This window comes from Pyrgilauda ruficollis, unplaced genomic scaffold, assembly GCF_017590135.1.
Source record: "Pyrgilauda ruficollis isolate IOZ18807 unplaced genomic scaffold, ASM1759013v1 scaffold15, whole genome shotgun sequence".
Lineage (NCBI taxonomy): Eukaryota > Metazoa > Chordata > Aves > Passeriformes > Passeridae > Pyrgilauda > Pyrgilauda ruficollis.
This window is the reverse complement of record NW_024513654.1, coordinates 12,750,026-12,763,705: the sequence shown is the minus strand read 5'-3', so window position 1 is coordinate 12,763,705 and position 13,680 is coordinate 12,750,026. Positions and strand designations below refer to the sequence as shown.

General features: G+C 63.3%; 3 protein-coding genes across 3 annotated transcripts; 1 reads left to right on the top strand and 2 right to left on the bottom strand.

Moving 5' to 3' along the window:
* Positions 1-67: 67 nt before the first annotated feature.
* LZTS2 (leucine zipper tumor suppressor 2) lies at positions 68-5,766 on the bottom strand. The gene is given in 7 exon segments (XM_041461198.1): positions 68-1,672; positions 1,756-2,025; positions 2,543-3,058; positions 3,397-3,837; positions 4,866-4,934; positions 5,526-5,720; positions 5,722-5,766. Coding segments are annotated over 7 exon segments (2,214 nt in total). The 3' UTR covers positions 68-994.
* Positions 5,767-7,457: 1,691 nt separating this feature from the next.
* On the bottom strand, positions 7,458-12,593 carry TWNK (twinkle mtDNA helicase). Its single transcript, XM_041461392.1, has 5 exons — positions 11,186-12,593; positions 10,437-10,677; positions 9,663-9,770; positions 9,188-9,329; positions 7,458-8,600 (listed from the first exon to the last, which is right to left on the bottom strand). Exons 1-5 carry the CDS (start codon positions 12,444-12,446, stop codon positions 8,346-8,348), a joined length of 2,007 nt encoding a protein of 668 aa, XP_041317326.1. The 5' UTR covers positions 12,447-12,593; the 3' UTR covers positions 7,458-8,345.
* A 29-nt stretch (positions 12,594-12,622) lies between these two features.
* MRPL43 (mitochondrial ribosomal protein L43) lies at positions 12,623-13,636 on the top strand. The gene is made up of 3 exons (XM_041461394.1): positions 12,623-12,792; positions 13,124-13,236; positions 13,405-13,636. Exons 1-3 carry the CDS (start codon positions 12,662-12,664, stop codon positions 13,617-13,619), a joined length of 459 nt encoding a protein of 152 aa, XP_041317328.1. The 5' UTR covers positions 12,623-12,661; the 3' UTR covers positions 13,620-13,636.
* Positions 13,637-13,680: the final 44 nt, after the last annotated feature.

The window sequence follows — 13,680 nt, the reverse complement described above, 5'->3', positions numbered from 1 at the left end:
AACACAGGGGAAGGACAGGTGGTCCCTGACCCTGCTCTGGACATGCAGACAGAGTCTGAAAAAAAACACAGCCAGGGGCTTGTTTTTAATTGCTGTTTCTGGGTGGTACACTGATGAGCCAGGCTCTGGGAACGAGACGTGACTGAAATAAAGTATAAAAATCCCCCCCTGGAGCCAGGGGTGACCAAGCCACAGCTGGGCACATCCAGACTTTTCCTTTGGTTTGACCCCTGCCTCCCCAGGTGCCCAGTGGGGCCCCTCACCTCTGCCCATCCACAGGGGTGTCCCCAGGGTGTCCCCAGCTGGCACATAGAGCACCACGCCCCTCTCCCCTGGCAGGCTGGGCATCACAGAGGCATGGGCTTTTCTGGGGGGGAAAACAAAGGGATGCTGGGGGGCAAAAGCATGGAAAGGCACTGAGGGCAAGCTGCCCCGTGGCAGGGGTGAGGGGGCACGGACTGGTGAAGTGTGAGCTGGGAGAGGGTGATATGTTTTGGTAGGTCCTATAAAAATAGAGTTATTTAAAATGGCACAGAAACAAATTCCCTGACAAACACACAAAGGGGCATGAGGGAGGCTGGCATGGGCAGAGACAGGGCACACGCCAAGTGACTGGGTGACAGTGCCAGCAGGGATGAGAGGGAGGGGACAAGTCAGCCCTCCCTCTGCCCAAGGTGACCCTGGCTGAAGCCAGTGCTGCTAATCCCCAGGAGCTAAGAGGATCAGCAGAAACCAGTTCCGGGCGGCCCCAAGGCCAGGGCTCAGCACCCACCTGACCCCACATCTCAGGGGCAGCCCTCACTGTGGGCACCAATACATCCTTGCCCCAAGACCTCAACGCTGGGGAGGGGCTGTACCTGTGGTCTCCCCTGCCCCTTCACAGTGGCTGCAGTTTGCAGAGCTGGGGGAGAGCAGGGGCCCCACAGCTCCCAAAATCACAGGAGCCTCCAGGCCCCTTCAGCCCTCCATGCATGGGGCAAGGGCAGGCAGTATCTCAGATCTCGGTGGCTGTTATCTCCTCAAAGGGCGTGTCAGGTGGGTCACAGGGCTCGGGCAGGGGGTCCTCGCCCTGAAGCCGGAGGTGCTGGAGCCGCTGCTCGAGCCGCCGGTTGCGCCGGTACATCTGGATGTAGCTGTATTGCAGCTGCTTCTGGTAGCGGATGACCCGCTCCTTCTCGCCCTGCCACGTGCCGCGTTCCTGCTCGAAGGCATCCCGCTGCTCCTGCCCACGCCGCCGCTCCAGGGCCACCTCCGCCCGCAGCCGCTCCAGCTGCCGCCGCAGCCCCACACTGCCCCGGGGCTCCTCGCTGGCTGGGGGGCATCCTTCACCAGGCGGGGGGCACCCTTCCCCACTGCCTGGTGGGCATCGCCCACGGGCAGCTTCCCGCAGCCCCACCACCTCCTGCTCGAGCCGGCCGGCTTTGGCGCGGAAGAGGTCGGCCTCGCTCTTGCGGCGCTGCAGTTCATTGGCACAGACCTCCAGCTCCAGCGCCTTGAGGCGAGCGGCCTCCTGCAGCCCCTGCGCCCGCCGCTCGCCCGCCTGCAGCTGTGCCCGTGCCTCCCGCAGCTGAGCCCGCAGCCCCAGCAGCTCGGCGCCCCGCTGCGCCAGCTCCGCCTGTGCTTCTTTCAGCTGCTGCTTCAGCAGAGAGATCTCCCCCGACTTCTGGCACACCTGTGGGGATGATGGGGTTCAGGTGCCGGCCAGGACCCCCAGCCTGTGCCCCCTGACATGCCTGGTGCTGCTGGGTGACTCACCTCCCACTTGGTCTCCTCCAGCCGGGGTGCCAGCTCAGTGCGCTCCCGCTGGAAGGAGGCACAGCGACGCTCCAGCAGTTCATGCTCCTGCAGCAGCTGGGTCAAGTCCTCCTGCAGCTGCTTCTTCTCCTGCTGCAACTGCAGCACCTGGAGCTGCAGGACCTGCTGCCCCCGATGTGCCGCGTGGGCTGCCTGCCGCGCCTGGGCCGCACAGCGCTGCCGCAGCCCCTCCAGCTCCTGCTCACAGCGACGCTGCTTCTCCTCAAACACCTGGGCCAGGGGATGCACAGGTGCTGGGAGGGCAGCACGGCACCCTCCACTTCACCTGCCATCTCCAAAATCGGCATCACAGGGAAGGGGCAGCACATCTCCCCCACACAGAGAAAGGTTCAAGGAAGAGTGCGATGTGGTGGTACACACCTCCTTGTGCTCCCCTACCCTTCTGCATGATGGGCCTCCATGTTAGCACCCCCAGAGCCTATAGGGCTCCTCCAGCTCCATCACAAGCAGGGAGAAGCCACAGGTCCCAGGTTCATTCAAACAAGGGCAGCCCAAGATAAGGCAGCCCAGTCTGTACAACTGGTCTCATGGGCCATACAAGGCTCCCCCATGGATTACACAGGACCACCCAACTGGTGGGAAAAACCAGACCCACAGGAAAATGTATACCTCTGCAAGGGTCTGTAACAGTCCTCAAAGTGGGTCCCTACTCCCAACCAGGGGTTACGTCGACACCCGTCTCCACAGAGGGGGACAGCTACAGGACATAAGGACACCAGGGACATACCTGGCAGATGGCCACCTCGTTTTCATCCAGGCTGTCACGCAGGAGCCGCAGCTCGGCCTCCCTCTCCCGCAGCTTGTCCTCCAGCTCCCGCACCAGCATGGCCTCCTCGCCAGGCAGCGGAGAGCGCCCGCAGGAGCCACTCTCCGAGGAGGGCCGGCCCCGGCCACTCAGCGAGCCCGTGCTCTTGCTGGAGGATGAGCGCCCGCTGTCCGAGTTGGAGGGGCGGCAGCCCCCCGGAGGGTCAAGGGGGCCATGAGGGGTGGTCGGCAGGGCACCCACCTCTGGGTGCTGGCTGCAGCCCGTGCTGTAAGTGGGCAGGCTGGAGAGGGAGTTGCGCCCCGAGTCCGAGAGGGTGCTGGCACGGCAGCTCAGAGAGCCAGGCTTCTCAGCACCCAGCAAGTGGGTGAGGCTCACCTGGCTCTCTGAGAGCCCTAGGCGTGTGCCTGGCTGGGCATTCCGAAGCTTGGATACCACTGGCTTGAAGGCCATGGGGCGGATCAGGGTTTTCTCCACATTCTGCCAGGAAAAGAGGGAAGAGTGAGGGGATGGGGAGGACCCATTAGCCCCAAGAAAGGCTGCCTAGGAACGTTACAGTGGGTGCCCCCATCCCTGATGTCTTCACACCCCAAAGGAGACAGAGGCCAGTCGCCTTTCCGTGGGTGTCCAGGTGAGCTCCCCAGACACCCTTACCATGGTGGAGGGGACATTAAGAGCACAGGGATTGCCACTTCCCCAGGGACACCAGAAGTGTGGCCATGTGATCCCATTTCACACATCTGAGCCAACAGTCCCAGTGTGTGTAGAAAGTCAAGACTGCAGCACACACCTACCCACCCTGCTGTTGCCCCCCTCACCTCTTCCAGCTTGCCAGAGACAGGTACAAGCTTGGGGGGTGGGCCCCGAAGGTGATCACTTGGTGCTTGGTCATCACGGAGATCATCTGAGTCGCTACAGGGGCTGGCAGGAGAGGAGGCATCAAGCCAGTCGCCACAGAAGCCCCCATTGGCGTAGGAGTGGGTGACACCAGGCACAGATACACGGGGCTCCTCAGGAGTGGCTCGGAGTAGCCCCTCCTGCTTGCAGAAGGAGGCGGTGGAGGGGTCCCCATCACTTGCACAGTCGTGGCGAGGCCGGACGGGCAGGAGGCTGCCCACGCTGCCCATGGTGGCAGGGGGTGAGCGGGCGGTGGCGCGGAGCTGTGTGGCCCCCTCAGCAACGGCATCAAGGGGCACTGGCAGCGTCTGCACGATGGCCATGGCGGGGGGGCCCCCGGCGGGCAGGGGCACGTGGGCAGCCTGCAGGCAAGGGAGACAGGGCATCAGAGCCATGGGCACTGACAACAGTGCCCCACCACCCAGCCAGTTGGGCATGGGGACATCACCAGGTCCCCAGTCACCATCCCCAATTTTATAAGTGAAGGTTGACCCAAGGGCAGGAGATGCCAAATGAATCAGAACAAAACCAGGATTAGTTAGGGAGAGTGGTACTAGCAAACTCCAAGTTGGCCTCAGCAGCCCAAAGGAGCATCCTGGGGCTGTCAGGGGCTCTGGGGTGCTGGTGGCACAGCAGGGTAGTGGCAATGCAGTCCTGCCTCATGCCGTGCCCTGGCGTGACCCTGCCACGGGAAGTGTGCCAGGACTGGAGGCGAATCCCAAGAGGCCTGCAGAGAGCTGGCTCAAAGGCAGTCTGCCCGCCTGTCTGCCCCACAGGCATCATGGAGGGCAGGGGACAGCCCCACACACCAGGATCAGCCACTTCCTCTGCCCCACAGCCCTCCTCTCAGCAGTGACCCCACAGAGCCTGCTTTCCACCTCCAACCATCCACAGTGGGGCACAGGGTTCCCTGGAGAGGGCCACCAAGGGGGAAGCTGCCAGGTGGGCACCAGGCTCTTTCCCAGCCCCAACACACGGAGGCTTGTTCCCGCCCCCTCCAGCTGGGGGGGCTCTGCCGGTCTCTGCCGTGACTCCCCCTGCCCCATCCCACGCCATACGCCCGCGTGACGGGAGCCGGCCGACGGGCCGGATCCATCCCCTGCTGCCTCATCGCATCTCGCACATGGCTGCGGCTGGCACAGGGCGCGGGCCGGGGGGCGCCGCTGCCCGCACGGTCTCGCCCGCCGAGCTGTCACCTGAAATCAATCCGCCTGCCAGCGCCCGGGGAGGGGCGAGCAGGGCAGAGACGCCGGCGAGCCAACCACCGCCCCCCCCCCGCCACCGTCACCCCCACCGGCACGTGCCATCCCCAGGCACCGTGACCTCACACCGTGCTCGTGACACCCTTGGGTGGGCAGGTGGGTGACCCCCCCCCAACAGCTCCGCTCACCTCGCCAGCCGCTGCCCATCCGTCCGGTCCTCTCGAGCCCCCGCACCGTGAACTCGGCTCCGCCGGCCCCTGAAGCGGGGAGGAGGAAGAGGAGGGGGTCAGCGGGCTGAACGGCAGCAGGGTCCCTCGCGGTCCCCGCTGCCCCCTCCCCCCCAAATGCCCTAGCCGGCAGGGCCAAGGCAGGTGGTGCCAGCGTGGCACTGAGGGTGGCAGGGGAGCCCGGCGGAGGGTGCGCTGCTCCTGGCACCCAGGGTGGGCTGCGGTCAACCCGGGAAGTGTGATGAGGACAAGAGCCCGCCACTGGGGACCTGCTGCTGCCAGAGGAACAGGAGTCAGGGATCAGGAACACCAAAGGGACATCTAATGTCCTCCCAGCCCAGCCAGCCAAGGCACAGTACCCCACCCCAGCGAAACTCCCCCAGGATGTGCAGGTCAAGGGGACGGACAGCCCTGGGGACAGTGGGTCCCTGCACAGCCTGGAGGGGACACGGTCACTTCTGGGGCCCCGCCAGGCAGGCGGTGGGAACAGACTTTATCTTCTCCCTCCCCCCAGCCCCCCGGCCTGACGAGAGGGTCCCACCGCCGCCCGCGGAGGGAGGGAGTGCCCAGCCCGGCCTCCAGCCACCCAGCAAAACCAGTCACCAACTGGGGTGGCGTCACCTCCAGCCACTCCGGCCGGAGCACAGCGTTGCCGGATCCCACCGTTCCGACCCCTAAATGGTAAGGGAACACTCGGTCCCTGCTCAGCCAGACCCCCACCCTGAGCTACTGTGGGGATTCCGGGCCCCCGGGGACCCCCGTGCCTCGACGGCATCTCAGGGCCACCCCCGAGCAGGGGGAACGAGGGTCAGCCCCCGTCCCTCCCCACATAGCCAGCACATGCGGGACAGACACCATCCATGCCTGGCTGTGCCCCTCTCCAGGCCCCCGGCATCCCGAGGTTCCCCAGTGATGCTGCCTCCCTTGCTCGCCCAACGCCCCCCGGCGCTCCCACCCACCTTCCGCTGCCCCACTGAGCCCCAGAGCGCCGAGCCTGGCCCACGGCGCTTCCACCCATCCCAGCCCCACAGCAACCCGAAGTGCCCCACGGTGCCCGTGGGCCCCACTGCACTACAGCTCCCCCACACTGCCTTAAACCATCCCCAAAGTTCCCCATGACACCCCTAAAATGCTTCACGCCGCTCCTGGGCCTCTGCTGCACCACACCGCCCCTGAAGTGCTCCTAAACCACCCCCAAAGTGCTCCAAAATACCCCCAAAGTGCCCCACGGCGAGCCTAGGCCTGCACTGCCCAATAGCTCGCCCCTGGAGCACCCCAAAAGTGCCCCGCGACCCCCTCAACTACTCCACTGAGCCCCTGGGCCTCTGCATTCGCAGGACCGTTCCGAAGTGCCCGAAACATCCCCAGAGCACCGCACGGAGCTCCAGGGCCGCCGCTGCCCCCCCATCCCCCGGACCCCCCCAAATCGGCCCGGGGGGGCCCGGCCCCACAACACCCCAAGCAGCTGCAGCTCCCCACGAAGCACCCTGCCAGCCAAGTCCCCGGAGCGCCCCCGCGCCCCGCGGGACCCCCGGGCGCCCCCGGCCCGGCCCCCGCACTCACCCCGCCCCCGAGCGAGGCCACGCCCCCGCGGGCAGGGCCCGGGGCACGGGGGGCGCGTGGGGCACCGCCGCCCGGGACATTCCCAGGCACGTCCCTTCCGGGGGTTCCCGGCGCTCATCCCCTTCTCTCCCCCAGCCAAGCCCCCCGCCTCAGGGTTCTGCACCCCCAAAATATCCCCGGGTCGCCGGGGTGAAGAACCCCCTAGATTATGCCCCCTCCGCAATTATTTGGTGAGCCCAGCACTCTGCTGGGGGGCCTGGACGCCTTTGCCCTGCTTGACATCACACTGACCCTCTGCATGAGTTGTTACAGCTATTGCCACCCTCTAGCCTTTCGTGGAGACCCAAACTAGGGGCAAAAGGAGAATAAAACAAACCCTCAAGAAACCACCTGCCCCCCAGGGTCTGGGATCAGCCAGCATCCCCCCACAGGCTCAGCTTCTTCACCCCCTCCGGGACCCATGGAGGGATAGGTAGGAGATGGGGCCCTGGGCTATCCCACTGCCTTACTTCCACTCTAGTCCCCCATGACAGCACCCCACCTGAACTAGACTGGGTCAAATGGAAGCCAGCGAGATGGAGGGAATCCTTGGGCTGAGAGGGGAAACCCACAGCCCCCACCCACACCGCCATGTGAACCCTGACCCAGCGCCACTCCCCCTGCCTTACCTCTGCTTCCCCAGGACCCTCCTCTGCTACCACCCCTGTCCTGCCTGTGCGTGCTCACACCTGCACTGACAGCACTCAAGGATGCTCTCCAGGTGAGCTGGTGCACCCTGGAAACCCCGGGCTGGGTGTGTACCACCCGCCTGCTCTGGGCCCTCATTATGGCTCAGGTCAAAACTATTCCCAGCATGGAGGTTGGTAATAATCCCATGTGCCAGGACCGGGGCAGGATGCTCAGCGCAGCAGGGACACCGTCAGGGGCCACCTCCTCCCTGGCCAGGATACCCTCCCCACACCCAGGGTACTCCAGTCACAGAGACAAAAATGCACTCATATTTATGCTTTAATAAAACTACAAAGAGGAAAAAAAAATCAAAGGGATTAGACCAAGATCCAGCCATGGACACTCCCTACCACGGCAAGGACTAGTCAGGTCACAGTATTTGCTGCCCGCAGCCCTGAGGACAGGGGGGATGGCAGCCCCCCCCAAACCCAGGAGAGCAAGGCAGGACTGTTCCCCACATGGTTTTATTGCTGGTGATGCCCCCCCCAGAGAAAGGGGCTTGGGAGACCCTGAGCAAAGGGGGCCAGGTCAGGCACCAGCCCAGCGGGTAGAACCAGCGAGTTCCATGTAACACCTGCTCCCACCCTGGAGCATGAGCCACCCACAATCTCCCACACTTTCCTTCACCATCTTTCTCTTGTTGGCTCTTCCATGCAGGATTGAGCCCACAGATCCCAGTTGCGACAGGGGAGGTTTCTACTACGTGTCCCTCTGCATAGTTGCCCCCCACACTCCCTCCCACTTTAGTGACAGCTCAGGATTTGAGCTCCATTTTAGACATGATTTAATGACCTGCCCCAGGTCCAGATACCCAAGTCCCGAACCTGCAGATCATCCCCACCATCATCCAGCTTACTCTGCCTCCACTCCCATGCTCCCAGCACTCAGCACCAACACAGAGCAGCCAGTGTTTGTCAAAGCACCTTCTCCAGCCACTCTTTGCTAGGATGAGACCACTCCTCCTCTCATGGCGGTCCCCCATCTCAGAGACACTGTGCTGGCGGTCAAGAGGTTTGTTCATGCAGGAGAAAGGGCCACAGAGCCCCATGGCAGAGGCTCCCAGGGAAGAGAAGCTGACATATGTCAGCCTTCAGCTACCAGAACTAGGATCTGTTCCTCCACAAGAACTGAGGAAAAGACCTGCTGAGCTTATGGCTTCTTGGAGGCTCCTGAGCCTCCCTCCACGATTTTGTTGGCTAAAATCTCCTTCTCCTCCTTCATCTTCTTCAGCCTGACCTTGCTTTTGGAGGATGAGAAGGAGAGCGAGGCCTTGCTGAACTCCAGGGGGAAGATACCCACGTCCCCGTCGAAGCGATTCTTGGACACCTGCAGGTAGCGCTTCCCTGGCCCTGTCACCAGCTTACGGTCTTGCAGAATGAGGACGTTGTCGGCCTCCTGGCTGGCCTGGGGAGAAGAAAACATCTCCAGGAGGGTGCAAGGAATGCTGCCAGAGCGACAGCTTCAGAGATGCTCACCAATGCTTGCCCAGACCCTTTAAACGCTTTTACAGGGCAACCCAGGCCACAGCAACTCCAGCACTTCCCCAACACCAACCCCTTGTGTTCCCCTGGAATGTCCAGGGACCCACCAAGAACATCCTGTGCCACAGTCCACCCCGGGGAAATGAGATCACTGAAGGGCTGTGCACAGAGAGCACCTCCTGCCCACTACTGCAGGGCCAGTCAGCATCACGGAAGAGACTGGAATAGTCAGAGCCCATACCCACACCCTCCCTGCCTCCCTCTTTAATTATCTCCTACTACATTCCACCCACAGTCAGTATTAATTAACTGCACCTAAAGCCCCAACAGAGCTTGGGTTTTCTCTCTGCCTGCATCAGGACTCTGGGAGACATCCCACACCTTTTAAGTGCCCAGTGATGATCCAGGGCACTGACGGCAGCTGAGGACGACTGCCCAACATATCCTAGTCCCTTCCTGGGAATACACAGCACCCAAGGGGACAGGAAGGGCCACCCTGGCCCAGCTCACCTTGGCAGAGCCAAAGATGGAGGCTGTCTGCAGCTCCTTCTCATCATCCTCCTTGCGAGGATGGATGATCAGGGTGATGTGGCACGTGTTGTCCGTGGCAAACTTGCGGAAGGCACCAACGATGAAGTCCTGGGCAGCGAGCCTGCCACAGCAGCAAGAATGGGGTCAGGCATTGCTCAGTGGCAGGAGGCAGCGAGGTGCTGATTCCCACAGCAGAAACCACCCGGGAACATGAGGCAAACAAGCCCACACGAGAAGAGGGATGTGGTACGGCAAGGATGGCTGGTAACCTGCTCACTCCTTCCCACCTCTTCCTCCCTAGGGCACTGATTGCCCTTTAATAAAACAAGGTGGCCAGAGAGGAGTAAAGGCGACACCCTGTGCAGAACCCCAGGACCTGGCACAACACCTGACAGAAAGAGCTCCAGCAGTGAGGGTGGCCGAGGAAGGAAGGGTCAGACTGGAGAAGGACTACCTGTCCATAGAGAGGTGCTCGTGTCCCATCATGAACTGGAGATTGTCCACAACCACGTGGGTGATGTCGTACATGTAGACTGCGTGCTGCATGGTGTCAATCACAGTCCTGAGCAGGGGAGATCAGCATCAGCCCCTGCGGTTAGTGGAGGCAGGGATGGGAATGCTGAGCCAGGCAAAGGGATGCAGAGAAAGAGCTGGAAGGTACCAGACTGGGTCCTGATGTGACCTGGGCACATCCCACCTCTGCACCTCGCCCACTGTATAGCAGGTGCAGCCTCATCCCCCAGGTAAAGGTAGTTGGGATCAGAAGGACTCAGCGCTGCCCACACAGTCCCTGCCTACTGCCCTGCAATGCCCCCAGCCCACGGGGATCCTCAGGGCACATAGGGATGCATGCAGGTGCCACAGTGCCTGACAAAAGGGGTTAGAGGTGCCTGTCCTCCCTGCTCAGCAAACAACAGCACTGCAGGTAAGCAGGGTGTGAGGGGACATGTCCTGCCATGGGCACAGGCTGGCTTCAGAGCAGCACAGGGTCGAGTCCCCTCCTTCACCCCCACTCCAGAGTCTGTAAGAGTCCCCGTGACAGGAGGAACACAGGTGGTTGGCCACACAGTCCCCACACACCAACCCTGGGACTTGAACAGTCCCAATGTGACTCCTACCAGCCCCAAATCTGCGACTCACTGTGGGGGAAGAGCCCTGGCTCCCCAGGGCCCTGCAGCACATGCTGTGAGGGGTAAATGCCACTGGGAATGGAGGTGCAGGACCATACTTGATGTTCTGCTGGCCGTGGAAGGTCATGAAGTAGAGCGGGAGCTCCTCGAAGCGATCAGCCCACTCATCGTACAGCTCCAGCTGGTCCTCCAGGCGCCGGCCAGCAAACTGTGTCAGCATGATTTTGGCCAGACGGACGTTGTTGATCTCAAAGCTGCCCCACAGCGTGCTCACGCCCTGCATGCACAGGTCCAGTGCATACTCGCTGATAAACGTGGTCTTCCCACTGCCAGTTGGGCCTGGTACAAGGACAACAACACGAAAATTAGCTGGGGGAGATGATCTGACCCATCCTGACCGTGTTGGGGGGTTGTTAAGAGGTGGAAGCACCAGGGAGCGGGGTAAGAGAAACCCATCTGCAGCAGTCAGACCATAAACAAACTTCTCGTGCCACACTACACACCTGGGTGCTTGGGCATGGCCTCCCACAGCTTATGGGTCCCCACAGGTCCCTGTGAAGGTCTGGGCAGGCAGTGGGATGACCTCAGGATGGCAGGTGGGAGCAGGGATAAGGGACAGCCCAGGACTTCCTACCCTGCCCCAGGCAGGGAGCCCTTCACCACATTGGCATGCACGGTCCCACCGAACTGAGGAATGCACCCCAGCCTCTCACACACCGCAAGACAGGCTCAGCAAAAGCCTTGAGCAGAAAGAGATCTCAAAGACTCTTGAAGCACCACCCCCCAGAGGATGAAGCCACCAAATACCCCTCTACTTGCCCTGTCCACCAGTCGTCGTGCCCGTTACCTGTGAAGATGGTGAGCTCCCCTCTGCGGTGCCCTTTGAGGAGCTTGTTGAGCTCGGGGAAACGTGCCCACTTGACACCAGACACCTGCTCGGTGTTCACCAGCTCCCCGAACACCTCCTCGCGCAGCTGCCGGAAGGAGATGATGGATTTGTGGCTGGCAAGCAGGGCAGAACGCAGGATTTTGGTGACGTTCAGGCCCTGGTTCAGAGCCTCCAAGGGCCGGGGCTGCAGGTTGCCAGGGCGCACCAGAGAGCAGCGCTTGAGGCTCAGCTTGCGAGCAAAGAGCTTGGCAGCTTCCCAGGAGCGCAAGTCCTCGCCGAGCCACAGCGTGATGCGCTTGAACTGCTCCAGGTAGGGAAGAAGGGTGGGAGGCAGGCAGCTGGCCCCCCGTGGCAGGGCCACGCTGGCCACTCCTGCAGCTTGGTGCAGGGCCAGGGCATCCAGCTCCCACCCAGTTAAGACCAGCTCTGTGTCTCGGCGGCCAATCAGGGCCAGCCCAAAAAGATTGCGATAGGAATCGAAGCGGGGTAAAGTCTCTTCCACGTAAGTTTTTGTGCCCCCCTTTTTCTCCACCCTCAGGAGCTTCAGGCCCTTCAGGGTCGCATCTTGAGGACTGAACCAGGGGAAGACGAGAGACCTGGCAGTCCTCAGATAACGCACACCGAAGCGTTTCAAGGTGGCGTCTGTCACCTGGGAGATACCAAACAAAGCCTTGGTCTCCTTGGTCTCCTTCTCATCCAGCAGCTCCCAGAGCGGCAGAGCCCGTTCCCAGATGCAGCGGGCATCCTCGCGAGCCTGTCGCATTTCCTCCTCCGCCTCCTCCGAGCTGGCAGGGGGAATGGGGGTAACGCCATGGTGCCGCATTTCCACGTTAGCCTGGAAGTCCTGCCAGGTGCCTTCGGCCAGGGTGGCTGTGCACAGGAAGCTGCCCGTGGTCTTGTCAATGAAAAGCGTGAACGGGGCATTGGCGGACAGCGGCTGATCCCCGCGGTCGCCGGTGAAGAGGCTGGGGGTGTGCAGGCAGCTGTACCCATCGTGGAAGGGGATGTCCTGCGCCCGCAGGTACTGGCGGATCTCGGTGATGGAGACGGAGGGCGCGGGCCCGTCGGGGGAGGGCAGCACGCCCTTCTTGTAGCGCCGCTGGCCGAGGCGGCCCGGTGCCCCGGGGCTCAGCGAGGCTCCCTTGCTCCTGACCCCCCCGCACAGCAGCGGCAGGAGGCGGCTGGCGGCTCTTCCGGGCCGCAGGGGTACCAGCGCCATCCTGACCGCCCCGGCACCCGCCCGCGCCGCCGCCGCTCCGCATGGGCGCCTGCCCCGCGGCCCCGGCCCCGCAGAGCGCTCAGGCCGCAGCCCCCACGTGGGGCCGCACGGACACCGCCATTGCTGCTCCCGCTCCCGGCGCGTCACTTCCCGGCGGGGTCGGGCTGCCCCGTCCCGCCCCTGCCGCGGTTCCGGCTCCGGGTGAGCGCGGAGCCATGACGGGCCGCGGGTCGCCCAGCCGGTTCCTGACTGCCGTGCTGCACAACGGCGTGGGCCGGTACGTGCGGCAGCTCCAGCGCCTGCAGCTCCTCTTCAGCCCCACCGCGGCCGACGCCCGCGGCGCCAGGTACCGCCGGAGGCACCATCCGACTGCCGGGGATGGGGCGGGGGGAGCCTGGTGACCCCTTAAGTGGCAGAACGGGTCTTTCCTTGGGCCCGTCAGCGCGGGGAAGGGACAGTGCTGCTGCCCCTGCTCACACGGCAGCGGCGGGGTGGGACCCCCAACCTGCGAGACGGGGCAGGATCTGGAAGGCAGCACCGGGGGCCTCACCTCCAATTCTGCGCTGTGACCCCTCCCGTGGGCCCGGCTCGGGCGGACGGTGACCCGTGTCTGGCGGCTATGGCGATTCGTCCCTTCTCTGGCCCGGCTGGGGCTGAGGGTCCCCTCTGGCCCCCAGGCAGTTCGTGGAGGAGGCGGCACAGGACTTCGCCCGGCAGCACCCCGATGTCGTCCTCTACGTGAGCCCCCACTCAGGCCCGGGCCCGGCCCCCGTGCTGCGGGCCGAGTACTGTGAGTGCTGGGCGGTTTGGGGACGGGAGGGGGACGGGGGTCTCCGTGCCCTGCCTCGGCTCTGTACCACCTCGGCCGGGGCAGCTGCTGTGGGATGGGCGAGCAGCAGCTGCCCCCCGGAGGCTGTGGAGTGGGGGGATCGCCGCCTGACCCCTCACTCTGCTGCAGTGAACGGGACGGTGCGGGACGAGCTCGTTGCCAGCAAGACGAGTGAGGAGATCTTGCAGCTGGCCACCAAGCTGGCCAACCAGTCCGGCCTGGACATCGTCCGCATCCGCAAGCCCTTCCACACTGACAACCCCAGTGTCCAGGGCCAGTGGCACCCCCTCACCAACAAACCCTCCATTCTCACCGTCCAGGGCCCACGCCTCCAGCCCCAATAAAGCCTCCTCCACCCCTATGTCTCTGCATCCATTTCTCCTGCTTTTAGAGGGACACTGCTAC